This window comes from Zonotrichia albicollis, chromosome 1 (assembly GCF_047830755.1).
Source record: "Zonotrichia albicollis isolate bZonAlb1 chromosome 1, bZonAlb1.hap1, whole genome shotgun sequence".
NCBI lineage: Eukaryota > Metazoa > Chordata > Aves > Passeriformes > Passerellidae > Zonotrichia > Zonotrichia albicollis.
Window position 1 is genome coordinate 55,910,034 of NC_133819.1, and position 24,736 is coordinate 55,934,769.

General features: G+C 38.4%; 1 protein-coding gene across 5 annotated transcripts in view; it reads left to right on the plus strand.

Annotated features, from left to right (window-relative positions):
- Positions 1 to 24,736, plus strand: part of PDE1C (phosphodiesterase 1C) — a 259,982-nt gene that overhangs the window by 231,415 nt on the left and 3,831 nt on the right. The window contains exon 17 of one of the 5 annotated variants that reach the window (XM_074541825.1): positions 13,416 to 22,037. The exons of the other annotated variants lie outside the window; for them this stretch is intronic. Coding sequence (XP_074397926.1) covers positions 13,416 to 13,429 — 14 coding nt within the window. The 3' untranslated portion in view covers positions 13,430 to 22,037. Of the gene's footprint in view, positions 1 to 13,415; positions 22,038 to 24,736 lie in introns of those variants that run through there. 5 annotated transcript variants of the gene reach the window in all.

The following is a 24,736-nucleotide window of genomic DNA, read 5'->3' on the forward strand; positions in this document are numbered from 1 at the left end:
AGACCCATGACTCTCTAACTTTGGGGAAAAGGTTACATTTGAAGCCCTTCACTCTCAAGGTCTTAGAAAGTTTAGGGCCACGGATTTATTTGGGCTTGAGGACTAAGAAATGAATGTGTCACAGTAACTTAAGACTGAAGATTGAGGATGTGAATTTGGTCTTTGCAAGTTGCTTATCTTTGGTGTTATTTATATTCATTATCTATTGTCCTGAAGGAGATAGCTAAGTTAATCTCTTTAGGGAAAAGACTGGTACTATGGGACTCATTGATTACAGCAAATAAGCAATTCTAATCATGCAAAAACAATTTGTAGGCAGACTGCTTCTGTCATTTAGACAGTGTAGAGGCAGATTATAGCTAATTATCTAATTAACAAAAATCAGAAAAAATACTGTGAATTATGCACCTTAGAAAGAAAAACACCAGAATGGGACTTCTGCTTTGCCAAATACTGCAAAACCTGTTCTATCCATTACCCACTCCAGAGTGAATCTCCTTACCTGCCATGTGAGGGGTGTGGAAAAAGGAACATTATCCATGGATAATACATAGCTATTGGCAGACTACTAAAATGTTTACTTGAACATATGCTTTCTCTTGTGCCAGTGCATGGTCTTTCACACATCACATACTGGAAAAAAGATTAAAGAATTAGAAAGATTGAGATTATGGCTATAATGTGCTCACCACATGCAGTTTGCTGCTGGGTGAAACTCAGCCTGGACTTTTTTTTGGGGTCTAGGGTTCTTGGGTTTTAAAACCTTTGTTCTGTTCTTGGGTTTTACAACCTCTGTTCAGTGTGTAGCTGGGGAATATTTGTATTAAAGAGGCCCATTTGTGTATGTTTAAAATAAAAGCTTTAGCTTTTTCACCACTGTCCTTTTGCATCAGCTGAGGACCTGAACCCAACTGACAACCCTCTGTCCTGCTGCACAGGCAACCTGCACCCAGAAAAGAAAGCTGCAGCCAGTATTTTGCATAAATCTTTGTAGGATATGTATCCAAGTTGCTTTTTAAATTATATACAAAGGAAGATATTGTAACATCTACTTATAGACATACATACATACATGCCAAAATAATTCTAATATGCTTGTCCTTCTACTACATGGGGAATCTAGTGACTAGTCTTCTTCTCATGTTAATCTGATCCTCATATTATTGTTGTTGGTTGTTTTTTGGTTTGGTTTTTTTTCCTGCAGGAGATACTGCTTGTTACACACTACTGCCTTTTTTCTCAGTTTCAAGAAAATAAATATGGGGATGCCATTTCACAAAAAAAAAAAACATACCTGTCAGAAACATCATCAGCACAAGTGTTTCCTGTGGGATAGAACACTGTTAAACCATTTTGGAAAACTGAATTTTCTCATGTGAAATCATTGCTTGGCAAATCTTTGAATGGAAAATTATAAGCAGCCCATGGACATAATTTTTCTTTACATTCCAAACTTTAAAAAAAATATTATTTTCTAACAAAACTAACAGCACATGAAAAAAATATATTCTTCCCCATTGCAGACTTGATGTAAGCAAGAAATTTTTTACAGTAATCCTGGCAAACTACTGGAACATTATCTCCATTGAGGTGGTAGAAACCTCATTCCTGGAAACATTCAAAGTCAGGTTGAACAGGGCTCTGAGCAACCTGATCTAGGTGTAGATGTCCCTGCTCATCACTGGGGTATTGGGCTATATGGCCTTTAAATGTCCCTTTCAAACCAAACTATTCTGATTTTATGATCCTATGATTAACACTTTCACAGTTAATTTCTACCACATCCTCATTTTTTTTCTTCACTGGGAAAAGATTCTGCAATGTTAATGCAAAGTTTTCAGTATAACTTCTTGTTTTGGGGAAAACAGTCAATTCAATCAAATATTACTGTCTCAGGTACCAACTGTACATAAATATAAAGTTCCCTTTTTGTGTGTTTGTCCTAGGAACTTATTACTCTAGTGGTAATGCACATTTTTAGCATGGAAATATACAGGATGTTTGTATCTTCAACAGCTGGTACATACAGTGAAAGCCTAATGTGCTCTGGCCATGTGATGAGCAGTACTGCCACCTCATGGTCAAATCAAAACGTGTGTTTGACAGATCTGCTTGAGTACTGCATTCTTCTATGCAGTGCAACACACTAGAATAGAATATAGTCACTATAATATAATGCAATATAATACTACATGTAAACTTTTTAATATATGGACTATATTTCAGATATGCAGGTTTTAGCTTTCTTTATTTTGATTTTTTTAAAAGATATAATGTTGCTTATAAGTAGGTAAAAGTTTTTCCTTTGAGTTCTGTACATTGCCCATGCCAATACCTTTCAGTCTTAATTTTTCTTGATAATGATTTCTTGATCAGGAAGTGAAAATTTCCCGGATTATTAAGTTAAAGCCTTCATTTCTTTCTGTCCCAGTGGTCCCAAAAATAAAGTGGCAGAGTAGCTGGCACAGAATGTTATCTGACAATGCCTTTGGTATAGGAACATGGTGGTGAAAAGACACCATGATAAGGTCTCTACAATTATTCAGAGAGAGTTGAATTAACTGGATTCTTCCCAGCTTCATTCGTCAAGACTTCTTGGCCATTGAATATTGACTGTCTTTGCAGCCTTCTGCAAGATACAATTTTTGTATCTATCAATCTAGCCAAGACCATGCCATAGCAATAAGCACTAAGCAGATGTCTGATGAAATCCTGCTTATGTAATATTCATGATTCTGATGTTGTTTTAAAACAGGTTACACAAACATATAAATAAAGAGCATGTCTATGTCTCCTTGAGAGAGGTAAAAAGGTAAATAACAGGTCATATAAATAATGGTGTCATTTCTAATTCTGCTTTGAAAGATAAACTGATCTCTCCATTATTGTCAGAAGCAAAAAATCAATTTCAGTTTGTAAGGCAAAGACATTATATTTTTCCTTGTTGCTTGATAGTGCTCTGCATATTATGTGTCATAATCCAGCAGCACAGGCAAATTGGAATGACTGCAGTCTAAGCCTACTTACTAAAGACAATTTCCTTCCTTTTCTCACTTCTTTTTTTATGGCCTGTTACCTGAATTACATTAACAGCTATGGCTCCAAGTTACAAATCAGAAAGACTTGTTAGGTTCTGGAAAAACTTGTTTGAAACGTGAAGGAATTCTGCCTTCCCAAAAGACATATTTCACTGTAATCTATCTCTGCTGAGCAATTGTTCCATAGTATTGCAGTATAGGATAACTGAGGGGGGGTGGAACAGTTTCTGTGCTTTTTAAAATCCTCTTTGTGCTTTTTTGAAACAAAGCTTTTGTCTAATTTCGCAAGTGGCACCTGAAGCAAGCTGGAATTTGCATAGAACTATGCATTCTGAAGAAGGTTTTATGCTGTTTTAATAGCAGATAAACATGATCTTTGTTGCTAAGTGCCAAATACATTGTTAGTATCTAGACAGGGCAAACAGTACATCACCATGGTAAGCCTGCTTGGTGAAAATATATATGGAATATGTAGAAAGGTATCTTTTATAATTATGCAGATAATTTTGCAACATTTTAGTTTTGTGTGTTTGTAAGTCTCACGGAAGACACTTGGTTTTCCTTTGAGACTTTCATGTGTCTCTTGTTTAGCCTGCTTTTTATTACTCATAGGAGGCTAGATACATGGTCGTTAAGATGCTGGATTGCTTTTTGAATCTACTTTATGTGCATGGTGGAAAAAAATCGTCACTGGAGGCAACTTAACTAGGGTTTTTTGAGTAGTTACCTGTATGGGGAACATTTTTCCACATTACATCAGGTCCTTTAGATATATCTCTGCTCAGAGATGACACATGGTTGCATTGTTCTTCAGGGATAACATTCATGGTCCTAGAGACATGGAGCAATGAGTAACTTATACAGTGCATTGCTGAAATTGTTCCTTGATTTTGTACCATCAATTAATTTATTGCACCAGTCAGGGAATACAGCTGTGATTTTGCTTCTATTATAGTCCTTATCCCATTTAGAAAAATTTGCCTGTGCAATGATGCACAGAAATTTTGCACTTCAGCAAGAGGAAAGTCCTCCTTGCTGCCAGCTGCAAGAATTATGTTTGGTAGAGTGACAATCAGGCTTCTTTTTCCTGATGCAACACTTAGTCCTGAAAGAGAAACAAGATCATGTCTTCTCATGAGAAGCAGGAAGAATATGAAATGGCTTTTCAAAAGACACTGGTGACATTTAGATTGCATCTTCAACAACTCACAAAAGAGCTAACTTCCAATTTGAGCATACCAGCTACAGGAACCAGACAGGACGACTCTTATAAGGTGTGGCATCCCATCCCAAAAAAGCAATATGCATGTACCCAGATACTCATGACTGAAAATTCTAATCTTTATTACTTATAATCATTAATTGATCCATCACTAGACTATTCATTATTTTCTCTCCTTCTAAACCACTTCTTTCCTTTTCTTAACTTCAAAACCTGGTACTTGCAGGCAATAACAAATATAGAAGAAAGTCAACAACTGTTATCAGTTGAAAAGTGTTTTTTTTGAGTCAGGCTGAAGTTTTTAGGAGTTTAAGTGTAATTAAAAACAAGTGATAAACAAAAACTGAAGACATATTGAAAAAATCCAAATGAGAATTTTTGCTTTGAAATGGTGTTTCACATTTTTATTCACCATTATGTAAATGGCAAATAAAAAAAATTTTGGTTTAGTTAGATGAAAAGCTCAGGTTGATCTTTTACTTTCTATCTATCCACCCCACTACTCTACCCAAACCCCAATCTCCAACAGACATTTTGCCATGCAAAAATACACCAATTCCTTGTGTTTGACCCAGAGCTAGGCATTATCCTAATTTTTTTTGTTTTGTCACTCAGCCAAAGATGCCCAGTGCTTATTACAAAATTCTAATTCACATATGTGGCTGGAAACCTTGCTGGCTTTGATTCTCCTAATTCCTGTGGAAGGTTCTATGATTTGCATGGTTGGAGGGCTGGCTTTTCTGCTAGCTTCTTTCTGCTAGAAGCTTCCCTCATGTCTGACAGAGCCATTCCCAGCCAGCTCCAAGATGGACCCACCCACCAAGGACAAGCCCATCAGTAGTTATGAGAGGAAAGAGCAGCAAGAGACAATGTTTGAAGAATTGATTCTAACCCCCATTCTCTGTCCTTCTGTTCCCTGTGGAGGAATAGGTAGAGATTCAGGAATATAGTTAAGCCCAGTAAGGAGGGAGAGATGGGAGAAAGATGTTTTAAGATTTGGTTTTACTTCACATTAATCTACTGTGATTTTAATAACAAATTAAATACATTTTTCCAAGTCAAGTATGTTTTACCTGTGACAGTAATTGGTTAATGATCTCCCTCTGCCCTTATCTCAAAACATGATCCTTTCCTTATATATTCTCTCCCCATGCCAAGCTTAGGAGAGGAGTGATAGAGTAGTACCTTGGGTCTAGCCAAGGTCAACCCACCGCACAACTCATCCCCCTTGCTCCTTGAAAAGGACTGGGCTTCTTGTTTCCATCCACAATGGAATATGTCTTTATGAAAACAATTATCTAGCTTTTACCCCAAACACATGCAGAAGTTTGAATTATGTTTGATTATCAAATATAGAATGAGATTTTGCACATAATTTTCTAGTTGGCTTTACCTAGTAAGTATCTAATTTCATTCATACATGCTTTATTCAGGAAACTCAGTAATTACTTTGTGTAATCAAATGTTTGCCAGTGTATTAGTTATATTTTTATTTGCTTAGATATATTTCCATAATATGCTGGCAGTCAAATAACATATATTAAACCAAAACTGATCTCTTTCATCACTGATGTTATCCTAGGTCAAGTGGAATGCAAACTGTCAAGCCAACATAAAACTCAACATCAGTGTGAAAAGAACTAGAAATTTTTAGCTTCATGAATGATTTAGGCACAATTATGTGCCAAAGCTCCAAAAGCAGGATGCCTTCTATGCTAATGCTATGTCTCATCATAGAAAAATTGATATTATGCACTTGAATCATGTGCTAAATTGGAGTGATGTTATTTAAATTCACTTACTAAACAAATATTCAAAACATTTTCCCAAGAGCATTTATTCTTGTTTTTCCTTGCTTTAAAGAGAATGCAAGCACCTTCAAGTAGCATTTTGTTTTCTTTGAAAAAATAATCACTCCAAAATTTCTCATTCATTAGACATACCAATAACAGAGATGAATTAACTTAGTGATGCATATTTCTTCTTTATTTCATTGATCTTCTGAACTTTGCTTCTTAGGCCTCATACATCTCTCAGGCAATTGAAGAAAGAAAATACCATACTATACAGAATTTATTTCTTCATGGTCATAATTATCTTTGAAAAGGCTTTCAAATGGCTTTAGTAGGAGACAGCTCTGAGAACTGAGTTCTTAGATTTCAACATCTTTGTTTTATTTTGAGCACTAGAAATAGCTTCAATGGTCCTTTTCAGGTGGAAAAGCTGCAGATTATGACTAAACTCACTTTAGTACTCAGGGAGAAAAGAAATAACAGGTTTGGGGAGAAAAGCTTACAAAAAAGAAAATTCACTCCTTTGCAAACTATATATAAAAACTATATATATATATATATATATATATATATACACTATATATATATAAAGATGCTGAGTGAGTCCACAAAGGAATTAAAAAGGAATTAAAAGTGGCAGATTTGGTAATCTCAGCAACTGCAAATACTTCTGTCATTTGTGGTGGGAAAGACTGGATTATAGATTATGTGAGATGCAGTTACTCAGACTACTATTTCACCTCATTGTCCACTGCATCAGTAGTAATTGTTTTATGATATCAAAGGCCATGCAAGAATTTGCAACTTCTTTTGTCATTTTACTCAGTGCTTCGATGGAGCTGGGTTCTGGGGACAGCAGGGCTTGCAATAAATAATCTCATTTTGAAAAACCTATGCTTTCAATTAGTTGGGTTAAAAGCTACTTTCAAACACCATGTCAGCTTTGCTATGAATGCTTGAACAACCTTACTGGTTGTGTAAGCATTCATAGACCAGACGTCCCTTCAGCTCTCCATCACCTACGTGACAACATTTCATAGAAGAGACCTTAATGAACAAAAAACAAAATTAGTGCAATGGGTGTATCCCACTACAATAATGTGTTCCCACTACCCCTTCTGTGTTCCAGAGGGCCAAGGTAGAGGTCAAATCTCTGACTTGGATACACTCTGATGGATCTATCACTCCATTACTTTGTCAAATTATCTTTGGAGCCCTGGTACTTTTGTATACTGGGCACTGAGGCAACACAATTCAAAATTTACACAGGCGTTATGTGATAAATCATCTTTTTATTCTTCTCAAATTTACTGTTTGTAAGTTTGTTTGGTAATTCCCTCCTTGGATTGCGAGAAACAGTGAGTAGTTGCTCCCTTTCACATTCCTGGTACCACTAATAATTTCATTTACTTTTTGTTAGACACTATCTGCAACTCTCTTTCTATGCTAGAGCCATAGCCCATGAACTTTGTGTATTGAACTTTCCTTCAAGTGCAACCCTTTTGCTAACTGCTATGTTGGGATGTAACACTGACAGTCTGTGTTACACGCATTTATTGCAATGTGACACGAGAATCTCAGGTTAATTGTTACAGGGCTTGCAAGGGTTGCAGGAGTGAAGAGACAGACAAGAATCTTGACCTTATGATCAGAAGGCTTGATTTATTTGGTTATGCTATATATTATATTAAGACTATACTAACAGGAATAGAGAGAAAATGTCTCAGAAGCTTGCTACGCTAAGAATAGAAAAGGAATTAATAAAAACGGAGCTCTCTGATTCTGTCCCAGAGAGAGCTCAGTCTCTGATTGGCCCTTAATTGTACACAAGCAACATGGGCCAATCACAGGGGCACCTGTTACATTCCACAGCAGTAGATAACCATTGTTTACATTCTTTTTCTTGGGCCTCAGCTTCCAAGAAGAGGGAAAAATCCCAAAGAAAGGATCCTTCACAAAAGATGTCTGTGACAGTTAATGAAAATGAGATAACCTCTCTTTTTTTCCTTTTATTTTCAATAGTATAGTTATGGATAATTGTGCTGCCATTCTGCGCTTCCTTCAGAATTAAGTATGGCTATAATGCTTCAGAATTTGAGCAGAGAAAACAAGGACCCTGCAAGAACCTCACACTTTCATTCATGGGGATACAAGCAGGCTAAATAGATGGTGAAAAAAATGCCCAAAGACTCCTTAATCTACACCATACTGTCCTGCAGTCTGCATTCAGGTTTTTTTTTTAGGAGAGAAAAGTGGTTTTTCTTTTAAATGCAATTTGAAAACCATAGGGCTTGATAGGGGTCCTGATAGCCTGGCCTGACACTGGACGCCACTGGGCGGTGCCTGTCTTGGTTTAAAATAATTTTTTTAAATTATTGTCTGCCAAGGAAGGCAGGAAACTTCCTGGGATGGAAAATATGACCCCTTCCCTCCAAATTACTGCAACTTTGAAATGATGGTGCTTTAAGTCAAAGATATAGGAAAATAGGAAAATAGGAAAAACAGTGACAGTTCTTTACTAATATATATATTAGTAAAGATATATAAAGATATATATTGTATATATGTGTGTGTGTGTATGTATGTATGTCTGTATGTATATAAAACAAGACAAACAAACAACAACAACGGCAGCAACAACACACAGAAAATCAGGAGCCCAGGAGCGGCCTGTCTCGGCTGCAGGCCCTTTCCCTTTTGCAGTGTAGTTATAGTGACAGCCAGCAGGGGCGCTGTTGGCTCAGTGCCAGACAGGGCAGGTGTGCTAATTCCGCCGCGGCTGCAGGGGGCGCTGTGGCGCAACTTCAGCCCCTCCCCACGGGGCAATGGGGGCTTGGGTGATGAGAGAGGAGGGAAAGGCGCTCCCCTTGCGAAATTTACGGGGAGCCGCCGGTCTCAGTGCCTCTCGCGTGGTGAGCTGGTCTGTAAGAGGAGCCTTGGAGCAGCAGGCTGTAACAGAAGAGACAACCACACCCCAGGTAGCAAACAAAGTGTAGCAAAAACACTGAAGCCGTGGCAGGAGCAGCAGGAATCCAGGTGGATGAGGGGTGTCGAGTTAAACTGTGGCAAAACCCCCCAAATTAGTGGCAGAAAACAGCAGGGGCAGGGCGACCCGCGGACAAGAGAGAAGGCAGAGGGAAGGTGTTGTTTCAGGTTTTCCTTTGGCTCTCACATCTCCTGTGTGGTGTCCTGGGAATATCCGTGGCAGCCGGAGACTCCCTGGGCAGCCTGGAAGTGCTCCCTCCAGAGGGTGGCCAGGGGTCCGAGTTCCGAGCTTCCCCTGAGACACCCAAGCAGATGGTGAGGGTCCCTCCCAGTGAGGTCAGGTGAAAAGGTCTCACTCCAATGATCACTCTTGCTGGCAAAGGATTACCCACGGCAAGGAGAAGTAGTGAAGGACAAAACTCCGCAGTGGCAGAAAATCCTTCAGGCAGCAGCAGTCTGGCACCAAAACCACGTCGGCCCTCTGATCCCAAGAGAAAGAGAGAAAGAAAGAGAAAGAGAAAGAGAAAGAGAAAGAGAAAGAGAAAGAGAAAGAGAAAGAGAAAGAGAAAGAGAAAGAGAAAGAGAAAGAGAAAGAGAAAGAGAAAGAGAAAGAGAGAAAGAAAGAGAAAGAGAAAGAGAAAGAGAAAGAGAAAGAGAAAGAGAAAGAGAAAGAGAAAGAGAAAGAGAAAGAGAAAGAGAAAGAGAAAGAGAAAGAGAAAGAGAAAGAGAAAGAGAAAGAGAAAGAGAAAGAGAAAGAGAAAGAGAGGGCTGAGCCCAGCCCCTCTGCCCCAGCCATGGCTCCTGGCATCTCTGCGCTTCCCAAGAACGCTGAGCTTCCCTGCCACCACACTCAGTCCCCCAGCTGCAGCAAGGCTGAAGCAAGCTGCATATCTTCCCTGCCCTTCCCTATCCAGGTCACATCTTTTGTCTCTCAAGTACCCGTCATTCCCATCTCTTAGACAACATGGTAGAAGTCCCTAGTGTTCAACAGTGTCCTAAGCCCTCTCTGAGCAGTACCATGGTTCTGGCAGCTGGAGAGGAAGGGGAGGAGGTAAAAGGCAGGCATTTATCTCGAGCAGCAGAGCTGGCCACTATCAGAAGCAGTGCTGGGAGAGGTCAGCTCTCCACTTCCAGTTGGTGGAACCAATGTAGTAATTACGTATCCTCTGAACAGAGACAGATATGGTTCTCCCAGGATTTTAGAAGCTGTGGGGAAACTTAGACAGAAGAATTCAAACAACTATTATCTCTTTCTTTAACCATTGTTTATAGATATGGTTCTTCAGAGTGTGCTATTCAAAGTTCACCAATAGTGTGAGAGAAGATTCCTAAAGGCCAATCAGGTCTTAGGTCCGCCATTGTTTCTATAAGAACTGTAGATTTCTAATAATAAAGTGTCTTTTCATGCCTTCTGAGAACGGAGTCTCTGTATCACCTTTGGCTGTCCCTGATACCCCTTCGGTGATAGAACCAGTACCACGTCTGTGAATTATACTTGGTGAGGAGAAGTAGTCAAAACAGAAAAGATATTTCTGAGTTAGTTTACACCACAGTCTAAATGTTTCTTTGTGTCCTCCAACTGTGTTGAGAGAGCAGATTTTGAAAGTGTGATCTGGAGCAGATTTTGAAAGTTTGAATTAGACAGGCAGAATAAATGCCAACTGTTAAAATGGAAACCTCTTCTAAGACTTTGGACTCCAAAACATCATTAAGAGAGTATAATTACTGTGCAAATCTGACAGTCAGCTTTCTTGCTCCATGGGTGTGCTCATACACTAATTCTGTGTGAAGAAAAAAATGAACTGCGGTGTGTTTTCATTTCAGTATGTCACCCTGTATAGATATATAGCTTCATAGTCCAGCAGGCAAAAGTTAAAAATGCCTCGGTATAAACTAGAAACTGATAGCAGAAATGGACTCACAGTGGGTGCTGGTATCACAACATGGAAAAGTTGTAGAAGTCACTGGCATTCACATTAGCAAACAAAGTGAAGGCCAGTACTCGACCTTGACAATATAACTTCCCCAGAGACACTGAAGGACTGAGATGTGTATTCAGGCAAGGCTATTTCAGATAATGATAATCAATATGTACTAAGTGGACTACTTAAAGTTTTAGATGTACAGAGCACTGCATATTCATTCTTTTTCTTCTTTCCACTACCTCTGTTGACACATGCTAGTATTTACACTAGAGCTGTTGTATTTAATTGAGAAAGAGGCTGAATCTATCCAAGGTAGGGTTGTTGAAGGAAGTTTTATTATATCCAATGGGAAATTTGGCAAGAAAACCAAAACTTCTGCTCCACCAAGCAGTAAAAAAATTCAGAGCAAGATCTATGCTGCTATGTTCTTGCTGGAGCTGATGAGGTAGCTAACAGAAATAAAAAGCTATCACAGAATCATAGGAAATTAAGAGGTTAGAATGAACCTTAAAGATCATCCAGTCCTAACCTCTCCTGCCATGGACAGGGGCATCTACCACTAGACCAGGTTGCTCAAGGCCTTAGCCAGTCTGGCTTTGAAAACTGCCACGGTTGGGACATCCACAGCCTTTCTGCATTGATTCAGTTCTCCACAGGCAGGGAACTTCCAGAGAATGGAGAAAACTGCATTTTGCCTTGCTTCATTAACTGGGATGGGAGGGGTTAAAATTATTGTAAATGTGGATGGCATAGGAAGAGAAGCATGTGTTAGGTGGTATTTCGAGCTCTGTTTCAGATCCCTGGTGTGATTCAGCAAATCCTTTAAGAAGTTCAGAAATACATACTGCTCAAATATGTCATTTAGTCCACCTGCCCCAAATAATTACCCTTCCTTCTAGGTCAGTCTTTTCTCTTTAAAATGTGGCTAATTATAAGTGTAATGGGATTGTTATGATCCTGTTAATGATAGTAAATCAGGCTGAATGTTTCAGCTGGGAAACATAATGGAAATGTACGACTGTTGTTATGGCTGTTACTACTGCGTATTGTAGATTATGCTGGAAATGTGACAACTCAGTCTAAATAATTCAAATAAAATGCTGAAACCCTAATTCTTCTGAAACCCTAATTCTAATATCTTACAATTGCATCAGTGAGCAAGATTTGGTAGTAGCAACTTACGGGGGCCCATCCTGAAAGGAAAGGTTCCCCTGCTATCTGTGTGGTAGAAGATACCAACTCACTAGTAGATCTGTGCAGTTGCTGTATACATTCAACACAGACAGTGCAGTCCAGCAAGTAAAGATCTTTGTTTTGGCAAAGATCTTTTTTTTCTCCTTTGCCCAAATACCATTAAAAAAAAATTATTGAGTGCAAAAGAAATTGGTTTTCTGAAAGGAACCAAAAGATATTTTGATACAATAATGTCTTCCAAGGCATGCCCAGCCCTACAGGTAAATTCATCTCTCCTTGGGCTGAATGTCCTTGGTTGAGAGACGCTTTCAAATGTTCTTTAAAACTCCTCTGGTATAAGCATTGTCAGAAATACAGCAGGTGCCAAGTGTACTCAGGGAGCCAGTTAGAGCAGCCAATATAGAGTAAAATAGTCCTGTTCCTGTTTGAAGCTTTTTCAGAGGATTTCTAGTGATGGTTATGAGACAAATTGGATGGACTCTCCTCTTTAATTAGAAACTGACAATTTTCACCAGAAATAACAAAAAATTTTCTTGTCTATACTTCTTTCTCAAGGAGATCTGTTTATTGTGAAGATGCACTTGTAGTATAACTACATAGAAAACAGTTATGTTTGTACATTCAGGATAATATTAGTCAAGCATAACCTAATTATGAGGCCAAGGGATTATAAATATTTGACAGAAGAGTCAAGCAGATTGTAAAATATACATCTTTTGTTATATCTTTGGTGCCTCTCCATACTTTAAGCTGTGTTTTTCACTGAAAGCTCAATGGGAGCAAAAAGCTTTTAAAATGTAGCATTCTTTTGTGTTTGGAGCATTTTTTAATTTTAAACCACATGTACAATGTTTTTGCCTTCATAAGCAAAAAGGTGCTGGAAAAGTTGTTGATGAAAGATGATAAGGGAACCCCACAGCAAAGAAACCTAATAAAATCTCTTGATGTATGCATGATGGACTCTGCTATGTGATCTTCTTCATCCCTAAGTTTGAATTCTAGTTGGATTAGTCTGATCATAATAGATTTCAATTTGTTTAGGACAGAATGATATTTCCAGTTGTACCTTGTAAGAGAAATGCATTGGCGTGCCTCACCTTGTATGCTTTAAACTTCAGTGCTTGCAGAAAATGAGGCTGTCTAAACTGGTACCCTTGTTTTACTTTCCCAGATTATCTACCCCTTGGACAAAGCGGAGAAAGGCAGCATTTGACACTTTTCTATTTATTTTTCTTTTTTTTTTCTTTTCTTTTTCCAGATACGGAAGAGTAAAAATATATTTAAAAAGCCACTGCAAATCTCTTTCATCATTTTATCTGACCTTCATTCCTGTTCTACTCCTGCAAAGACCAGATTCTGGGAAAGGCATTAAACAGCTTTCAAAACACTCCTCCTCTCACTGGCTACTTCACAGCTAATGAGTCTGGTTCAAGGGTGGGGGCCTTGTTTTTTTTGTTAATTTTATTTGTTTATTCATGTATGTATGTTTTTTATTGTTTGTTTTTCTGGAAGGATTCTTGTTAAAAGGTCAAATTGTGATTTCATTGTAAATCATTCCATTTTACTGGACAGGTCAAGCAAATAGAAAAAAGTATTCTTCAAAAGCTGTTTTTGCCCTTTGCTATGCCTCAGCTGGTCAAGCCAACACTAGGATGATGCAAAAGAATATAAAAGAAAAAAAACTCAAAAAATCCCTGATAATAATTTTTTCTTTTTCTTTTCACTGAAAGCCTTTTCCAATTGCTACGAGACAGAATTTGACATCAGTTTTATGCCCATAGAAGATTTTATTAATAAGAACAGTGAATTTGTAGAGCCATTTGACTATTTCTTGGGATTTGGTATCTTTTGCATGTAATACAATGACAGAAAAATGTTTTTCTTTCTAAACAGCAGACTCCCTCAACCCTTGATTTTGTTCTTTTTTTGAAGTTAGGAAAAGAATAACCAATGAAAGCAAAATTCTCTTGAGGCAAATTTTGTTTGTCAGACTCTGAGCACATGTATTACTGTATTGTGTGATGTGCCTGTATAACTGGATATTGCAGAAAACTATCTGTTTCCCCCATTTTTTCATGGCCCACTAGTAGTAGCTGTTTGTCTGACCTGAAGATCTAGGAGAAGAGGAGCATCAGGGAATCACATGGGTCAGTTCTTACTTTCATTTCAATATCTCAGTTTAAACTTCCATCACTGACTGAGTGGACAGTCCAATGAAAAGGAAAAGCATTGTTGGATAAGGATGGACAGAAAAAAATCAAAATAAGAATGTATGAGGAACATCAAGCATGTTTGTGTTTCTGGCTTGGTATCTTAATTGGAATCCAGTTAATTGGCAGCAATTTTGCCTGTTTGTGTGGAAGTCAAGACAAGCATATACATACAATATACATATACAATACATACAATGATTTTTGCTGAACAGCTTGCTGTTCAGGATGAGATCTTGCTCTATATTACTCATATATGTATTTTTTAAGGAATCATACTCCTTTCATGGAGCTTTTCTATGTAGAATGTACATGCAAACTATTAGCTTAGGAAGGTAAATTTTAGTATTTCCTTTTCATGTTCAAAAGCCCAGAACTTAGCAATCAAAATTTGGGTCTCTGTTTCTTCTTAAACTATGCATATATAGGGAGGAGCATCCTGTGATACTAGGAAAAATTACAGTAGTAAGCTTAGACTAAATCCATTTAAAAGTGAACATATTCATACTTAAGAGTGTTTAGTATTTGGGATTTTCATTAGTTGGGCTAGAGATACTTTAAGGGGTTTTTTTCTACTTCAGTTTGAATTTTTTCAAAGCCAGAGATTTACATTATGTTCATGCTGTGAAAAGGTTGCACTTCAATCACGTGTTTTCAGAAAGAAGTACAAAAATAATTCCTGAAGTTTTTGGAACTCTCAATTGGCTTCACTGAACCAGTTTATTTAAATGAAACAGAAGGGGACATAGTGTTCCCATTTGTGAGTTTGTTGTTCAATAGTAGCTCTGGTGTAAATTCTTGAGGAAAGGGAAGGGCTGGGAGGACAGTGGCTCCACCACCTACACTGAGCTCATTCCATGTTGTGGCAGGCTGTCATCTCTTAGCATTTCTTTGACTCCTCTTTTTCCTCCTCCATCAGCATTCAACCCCAATGAAAGTAGTAGAATATTAATTCCAGCCCTGAGCAGGTTCTTTGAAGGCACATTGATCAAATTACAATGATGCTCAACTAAATACCATAGTGCTGACAGTCTGTGCTTAGCTAGACTTCTCTGTGGAGTCAGAGAAAATATACCCTAACAGAGTGTTTGATCAGAGGTGCAAAATGATTTAGTAAGTACTTTTTGTTACTCTTACCTGTTACAGTGGCTAAAGGTGCCTTAGATCAGGCACATTAGAAAAATAACATTTTTTAAAAAAACTATATAGTTTTCTTCATCTCTTTCTGATATATTCTTTCTTTCTTTCTTTCTTTCTTTCTTTCTTTCTTTCTTTCTTTCTTTCTTTCTTTCTTTCTTTCTTTCTTTCTTTCTTTTCATAGTTGCTCAGGCCTTGTTTATCATGCACTGGCACAAAGGTGTGAAATCAGACTGGAAAACATTTTTCCTTGATTATTAGGTTTATTCACTATTGACAGGAGCTATTAAAGGAAGTGGTAGATTTAATATTTCTTAGGGGCTGCAAATCAGACTTGCCATTGAAGAAGAGATATACACCAGCACACAAGTGTACAGCAGAATGCTTTTTATTACACAGACAGGCCTAACAGTCTCCTTCTTTTAACTTATTTGTGTAAGCTACAGTGGATTATTTGCATTTTTTAGATTATTTTTGTTGTTTTAAGAAAGAAGTGAAATCTATTAGCTGGGAAAATATATAAAGTGAAAGTGAAATCTAGAAATCAAAACCCTACAAAGAGACTGGGCTAGGTGAAAGCATCTATTGTGGGGTTGCCTCCTTACTTTTCCCCCTCGCCTTCCTGAAACACTCTGTACCCTTGTGCTGGTGCGTCAGGATCATATATGCATACATAACATATGTCTGGGTATTTTTCGACACCTTCTAGTTAAGCTAGAGATCAGCCACTGTGAAAATGTGTAAAATAATAATAAAAAATAATTAGCAAAGATACATAAATGCTTTTCTCTTATTTTATTCCAAAGGAATCAATCAAAAACTGGAAAAGAATTAGGTGTTCATCAGCTAATGGCCTATGTTTATAGTGTGAGAAATGATTTCTGGTTTTGCATCTTTACCTAACTTTCCTAGGTGTATAGAAATTATGTTTTCAGATGCCTTTCTTTCCCATCCTCAGTAAGACGACAAAGCAATGAATAAGCCGAAAATTCTTCAAATATTGGGTCCATACCATTTGCCTCATGCTGAAATTTTACAAAATTATATGGGAGAACCCATCTGTAGGCACAAAGGAGACAGAGTGCTTTTTGCAGAGGGCAGACCAGGCTAGGAGACTGTGTGATGAAAATTACAATCTTCCACCTCTGCACAGAGACTGCTGGTGCTCTCAGAAAGCTCTGCATGACTGAAAGAGCGCCACATGTCTTCTGCTTCCCAGAAACTGATATATAGTTTGAGAGGGAGAATCCAGGCACTCTCCCTTCCTAAAACAGAGAGGATGCAAATATCAGGGTTTTGCTCTTTATGTGGGGCTTGTATTCGGGGAACTAGCAGACCTTGGACTCGTGGTGACATAGTGCTTGGATTCCTGAACACACTATAGAAAAAGAAGTGTCAGTGTGTTTTCAGAGAATTCTAGTATTAGAATAATTTTGGTTGAAAGGGACACAGAGGCTATATAAAAGCCATCTATTCCAAACCCTCCTGCAATGTGCAGGGACATCTTCCATTAAGTCAAGTGGCTCAGACTCATCCAACCTAATCTTGAATGCTTCCAGGAATGGGGCATCTACTGCCTCTCTAGGCAACCTGCTCTAGTGTCTCACCAGCCTCTTAGTATTTCATTGTATCCTGCTAATTATTTAAATGTCTCAAAGAGCAACACATTAGGGATGTCACTAATGTTTTCCATGTTTGAGAGAAAGTATATGTAAGGGAAACCAACCGTTTTATTTTTCCTTGGTAATAAAATATGAAGTAAATTTAAAAAAAATTCAATTTTAGATTGATTTAAAACATTTCAGATTAATCAAAGCAGACAGAAGCTAGCTGCAGCCTTTTGTATAGCTCAGGCTAGAGTAAACACATTCCTATTTCCACTCTAGGATGTTTAGCATCAGAATGAATCTGACATTTGGGGACCTGCTTCCTGATGTGTGGATTAAGGAGACTAATACCTTTTTCTAGGTGTTTCTTTTTTCAAGCATAAATTTTGTAGTTGGACAGAAGCTTTCCAAAATGTGGTTGGTTATGCTAGAGAAGAATGGTATACAGTGGTGTTTTTTGCAAATTATCCTTTGAGTATGAAAATATTTGCATGTCTACATACAAAGTCTTACAAGCTCAGTCTGGAAGCAAATATATTTCAAATTAGATAGCTGATAGTGCTATGCTGCTTTGTAATCAGAAGGTCCAAAAGTGCACCTAGCTAAAGGTAAATGCTACCTGAATTTTCTGTTAATACTTGCAATTTCTACAAGGGCTCCCAAATCTGTCTTTTAATTGAAAAGTACAATGACCTATTCAAATTAGTAAAGATGGAACCTGACAAGTATAGTAGTAGTAGTAGCCATTTATACTCAGAAAATGAGAGCATTATCCAGCCCTTTTCTTTTACATTTTTTTAAATTTATCACTTCATTTAATAATTAAAAACAGTAGGATACTTTGCTTTCATGTATTGAACCAGAGGTGATCTCAGAGCTTTACTGGCATGGTTTCAGAACACTATCACTCAAAAGCAGAAACATGCTGGCTGAGGAAGAGAAGGATCCCTGTGGCACTGACTACTTGCAAATTACTCCATGGACCTGACATCAGTGCTGGCCAGATAGAAAGGTGGAAAAAAATCTTTGTCCTTTCACTTTTCATAATTCATCTTCCTCTGAAGTAAGTACAGAGGATTTTCTCATTTATGTCAGCCACAACATGAGCAGGTCTTTTCAGTCTCAGATTAGTGTCCGTGCTTCCTAATATGACACTTCTCCTGCTCTCACGGGTAGATAAGTTCTGTGATCCCAGATATCCCTTTTCCTGTCTGACTACCATGTAAAAGCAAGGTCAGCACAGAAGCAGCACGAGTGACCACTGCCAAGGTCATTGTTTTCTGTTTAAATTAAATGCTCTCTGTGCATGTCCACTTGATGAGAACTGCTTTCCTGTCACTGAAATGTCTCTTTTGATCCCTAGTAAGCAGAGAGGATTCTGATCTGTACCCAAGCAGGACTGGGATGCAGGCTTGTTTTGAGGCATCATCTCACCCTGCTCTGCAGACTTCACCACCACGTAGAATAAAACTGACAAGCACGCTGGCTGAGGACCTGAAACTCAGTTTTAGCAAATTTATTTACCCTTATACTTAAGCGCAAGACTGCACACACTCACATGTTTCATAGCACACTCTTGGCATTTTGTATTATTTTGGTTCTGTCTTCCAAGCACATATGTATTATAACATCCTGAGTTTAGATGTTATCCAGTGGCAGGAGGAAAATATACAATTCCATTGTCTTTGCTGCTGGTTGTAGGAGTGCACCTATCAGACCAAATTACTTATGGCCATTGGGGTTTTCTAGTATAAAATCTAGCAGTAGAATGACAGAGTAAGCATTTTGCTTTTCTTCTTGCTTGGGTGATATTTTTATACAATTTTATATGCAATCTTTAAAAATCCTTACTGTTGTTCTTTGTGTTCTTCTTAGGCTTTTACCAAGTCTTCCGGTTTTCTACAGGCCCAGATTCTCACAGTAATATTTCACTGCCCTTTTCTCCTCCCTATTCTTACTTGAGAGACAAAAGTAATTGCATTTTCAAATATGCTTAGTGCAAAATAATACTTAGGTCCTGATGACTCTTTCAGTTGCACTGAAATCAAAGGACATTGCCTGCAAAGTTCTTCTAGTCCCATGGTAGCATCTAGGTACAAAGACTAAACAACAAAAAACATATACACTCACTACATACAGGATATTCTGTGTAAAGGCCATCAGGGTGGGGCCACCTTCTTGTGTTGTGGTAGGAGCTGATTACACCACCATGAGTTTTAAAAATGACAGAACATCTTTCTTCGTTTCAATGATACAGTTCATATTCTTGACCTAGCGCACCGTCTACCTTCAGGTAGGCACTGTGGCTTATTTGTGACAGCAGATTTCACTGCTCCTATGGTTAACCTGACAGTGCCATGTTTTAAATAAAGTTAAGAAACATTAAACCTCTTGGTAGGAATAATAAGGCAAAATTAACCAAATTCAAGGATCTTATAAAATGACCTTTTCTCAGCTGTCGTTTTGCAGTGAATTCCATGTATGAGATTGATAATATACTTTAGAGTATGTTTATATAAGCTAAACTGATAATAGAGATGTCTTTCCTGAACTGAATTAAGATGAACAAAAGACTCCTGTTGTCTAACATTTTTCAAGGAAAAAAAAAGGCAGGTTGTAATGCTATATTTTATATTCAGGAAATAGAAAACAAGTTAAAATGCAGGCTGAAAACAAAACTCAGTGCAAGTTTGCTCCTGGGACTGAGTGGGTAGAATAATGAAAAAAGATATTTGGCTTGTGAAGACTCACAAGGAAAAAAATGGAAAACCAAAATGAATGACACCAAGTAATGGCAAATATTCTCAATTGTTCTGAAAATAATTTTTAAAAATATGCATTTATTGTTAGTTCTTGATTTGAATGAAGAGGCTAGTGGTCTCTAAAAGATTTTTCAACATTTCCAGTTTTTCTGTAACTGAGTTTGTGTATGTTCACCCTATTTCCAAATATAAACAATGAGATCTCCCCTGCATTTGAATTCAAGTTGTAGAATGGTTATTTTTTTTTTCACTTTTTACATTTGATGCAGGCATGGTTCTCGCTGTTTACTTTTCAGCATCTGGTGCCCAGAGAGTCCTAGTAATAATCAAGCTGTTTTTACGCATAGTGAGAATGTTGCTTGGACAGCTGTTATTTCTTACCACTTGCCCCCTGGCAGAGGTTAGTGTCATTACCAATGTAATTTCTAAAGATAGGGAAACTGATGTAGAGAATTCAACTAGCTTATTTAAGGACCCCAAGGTAATTCTCACCTTTCAACTTTTCTCTTGACTGAAATCACAATCTGAGAGAGCATCTCACCAAGAACAGCGCACAGCAGCTCAGCAGACTTTAGCTCAGCTGCTTTAGACATGCTATTAGTACTATAACCCGTTAGTTTATCCACCATTCCTTTATTGGGAACTTTGTCTGTCCTCACTGGTGCCAGTTTCTGTCTGGAAATAGTTGGAATGTTTAACCTTGGGATTGTTGAGTCAGGTTAGTCTCAGCATTCTGCAACACCAAAAGCAGCTTGATTCCCTCTATCCACCCACTGCTGATAACTTTTGCAAATAGGGTAAAGGTAAAGCTGCCCACTTTGGCATAGCAACCTTCTAGAGTGGCTACTACTTTTGATCACTCAGGATTTTCTTGCAGGTGGCATTTAGAGGTCTTGCTCTTTGGAGAGATCTTGGAGAGGTCTTGCTTTTTGAAGAAAAACATTGTTTTAAGGAATGAATGAAAACATTAATGTCTCTCTACACCTATAAGTCTCATGTAATATAAACAGATCTAATATTAAAACTGACTAATTTTTATACCTGTTGGCATATTTGCATTGGTTTTTTGTTTATTTTTAATAAGAATGCTTACATAGGACTTTTCATTAATTTCTCAAACTCTACCCCACTTTTAACCCATTGATCCATTAATGAGAACCTGCAAACAGCAAATTGCACATCCCTTATATGTGGTACTTCTGAGCCTCCTGACCACCATTATAATAAGCAAGTCGGGGTATAAATAAGCAGGCAGAAGAGAAGGTGTTGGCATAAAGCTGTAAGTCCCCAAACAACTTGCTCCATGAGGTTTTGAACAGGGCTCAGGGCTGTTCATGTACTCTGAGTTATATGATCAGGAGAAATATGGACAAGATATTCTCAAGAGGTCAAAATAACAAAAAAGACTTTACTGACAACTTCAGAAAATCAGAGGAATTTGGCAAAAGGTTTAGTACAACATTCAATCAGCATAAAACACTTCTTAATGGATGAACTTGGCCCTTCAGCTTAGGAAATTCTAAGCCCATTCTATTTTAAGTTACTCAAAAAATCCAAGAAAAGAGAATTAGAAGAAGAAAGAGAGAAAATAGAAAACATTTAGAAAAGCACACACATAGCTACCAAATTCTGAATTCCAGTTGTGTTTAGATAGAAATTCCGAGAGGTGGTAGGATGAAGACATGATTTCCTCATGTTCGGCCTTAAATACCCCTTGGTCTTCCTGGGCCCATCCCCTCAGGTGGGACTTCAGGTCATTTGGCCACTCAAGAGTTTGATTAGGGGCTCCAGAGGTGGGTGAGAAGCATTGCCTGTGATAGTGGGGCCTTAGAAAATGTTAAAGATAGATTCTGAAAGTGTTAGGCTTTGTGTTTTGCCAGATCATTGCACCTGCGTAAGCAGTATGATAAATGATATAATTGTTAGATGTGATGATTGTTTAGTAATTAAATATAATTATTGCATAATCATAAGAAGAATCATGAGAAACGATGTTAGAAATTTAAAGGGGGAGCCAGGAGGAGCCATGCTTGGCTGAAATCTATGTATACAATAGCGCAATAAAGTTTAATAATTACATGAAAGTTATATAACGATAGAATATAAAAACATGTTCATCCTGAATGCATGTCAGAGTCAGATTTGGGTTTGTACCCCTGACACCCAGAGCTCTTCAATAAAAGCACCTACATATAATTGCCCTTGTGATTATGTGTTTTTGAATGCTAACACCTCCAGGGATTGACAGGTTCTGCCAGACTGGAATACAGGCTCCAGGGGGGTAGGGTGTACAGGGTTAGTGCATTGCCTTGCCAGGGCAAGGGTCGACCTGCCCCTTTCCTCACATACACGCACCCCAAAATGTCTCAAGACATCAGTCTTTCCAATCTCTCACCACTACCAAGTACAGTCCCTTCATTATGGCTTGCTAAATGACCTTGCTCAAATTCTTATTGTGTGGCCAGTTTCTTCATTTGTTTGAGAATTTGAGAATGATAACATTGAATCCCCTGTAAACGTATCTCCCTACGTAGGGATCTGTTCACTGTTTTGATTAGAAAAATAGCAGTAGGGAGGATCCACCTTCAAAGGAGGGGAGCAATCAACCTAATAGTGTTCCTTCATTGAAAAAACACATTGGATTTTTTGCCAGGCATGCCTTGCTTCCAATAGCAATGCTCACTGTGATCATGTCTCCTTAAATTATAGAAAGGTGCCTTCTGTCTGACACTTCCACAAATGACTAGCCAGTGTTTTATCTCTCTTTGTTAGAGACCTACTATCTCAGTGTGTGTTTTGGCACCAATTGGATTAGGGACAGAGTGGAGGTTTTTCTGACTTAGCTATTTAAACATTGGTAACTTCCTACCCATGCCTTGTTACTGTGGCTTATACAGCAATCAACTTGCTCAGGTGTGGCATGAAAATCTGCCCTTTCTGTGCAGTTATTTACAGTATGTGCAGGGGAGTAGATAATAGTACAATGTTTTCCATGCATATAGTCCAGTGCTGATGACATTTTGTTTACAGCCATTATTGTGTGGTTTTTCTATGTTCTATATAGATCTTGTTTTGGGAGGGCTGGTTTTGCTGGAAGCGACCACTAACATGTAGTTAGGAAACAGTCTTGGTGTTAATACACACACACAATACTCTAATCGAGTAAATGTTATTGTCTTCCTGGTTTTTGTGCAAATTGCACCCAGCATCTTGAATTAAAAGGGGAAGCTTTATCACATTTTGTTTACTATCACTTCTAAAGGAGTGAGGGTGACCAAAAAAGGCATGTGTGTGTATGATCTCATTCATCTCTTTGCCAGCAGGCCAGTCTGCCTCACTGCTGTGTTTTGAATCTGTACCTGTGTCAATTTTAAGTATGAGAGAGGAAGAATCACCCAAGAGGTCACGCAGCTGATCAAGTTTTATGAGGTGAGGTAGCCACATACAGGAGAGAGCCCTGACAGTGTTCCTACCTTGACTTGACCACTGGTCAAACCAGAGTCAACTAGCAACTCAACAGCATGTCACAGCACCATAGGGAGCCCAGAGGACATGGACACATCTTCTGCTTCTTAGAATGACTCCTTTTTTGAGTACAAAGTGGTTGAACTAAACATTTCTTCAAGGAGCCTGAACTAAGTGTGGTGAGAAAGCACAGCAGGGTTATTGGTGCACCCAGGTTGTTATCATTTGCAATCACTGAGTGACCATATTTTCATTTCTGGGGCTTGGAGATGGAAGTGCACATAGTGTACTTAGTGCACATAGTTCTCAGTGTATCAGACCAGCCTTACCCAATACCCCCACCATCTTCCCCCAAGGATCCAGGGCTGATCCCAGCTCAGACGGGGACTTTCAATCTGTGTGCTCTGTCCCTGTCTCCTGGGGGGGCCTGGGACCTGCACTGCAGAGAGCGGTTCTCCAGGATGAAGCCCTCAGACCTGGATCTTAGCTTGTCATAGAGAATTCTAGGAGTAACATGCTCTGTTCTATTTCTGAATCTATTTCTATTCCTATTTCTAATTACTATTACAATTTATTTCTATTTCTATTCCCTGCACACCACGACTTAAATGGTGAAAAACAATTTCATTTGCCTGAAATGCCATGGGTTTTTCAGCACCAAAAATGCTTTCAAGGACACACAACACAAAGGCTACAACTGGAATCAGGATTTTATTTTTGGGTTTATTTATCATTATTTTTTGAAACCATTTCACAGCCCTTGCTCACAAGTGTTAACACAATGCCTATTTCCCTGAGAGAAAAATCCACTTCCACTTCACACCACAGGTTGGTCAAACCTCTCAGGAGATGTCCAAACCCTATTCTCCCTCAGACTGGAGCTATCTCAGGGGCCACAGGCCCTTGTTGGGGAAAGAATTCTTCCCATGCCTGGGAGCAGTGGGTGCTGCAAAGCACTTGGAACACTGGTGACATCTCTGCATCCCAAATCTTACCGCTTCTGCTCCTGGTTCCACTGAGGAGACCTCTCTAGTTGTCATAGTAACTGACCAAGAACTAGCTATCTTTGAAATTTTGTTGAGGTGTCTCACTGGATGAAAGTGAATTTTGTAAAACCACAGATTTTCTTAACACTCCTGGGAGACTGGGTCTCTCTAAGTTTAGACCATTTCTTTAATCACTCTAATGAAACATAGGCTTGGTACTCCTGCTCCTCTGTCCTGTAGATCGTTCTGATAATTACAGCAGAAAACCTCCTTTCTTGAAAAAGGCTGCAAAAGGGAGAAAGATGATTTTTATTAGCAGACTAGTTTGGTTTTTTATGTGCAGTTGTCTACTAAGCATCAGCTCTGACATTTTTTTCTTTCATCTGGTGTGCAAATCAAGGTGTAATGTAGA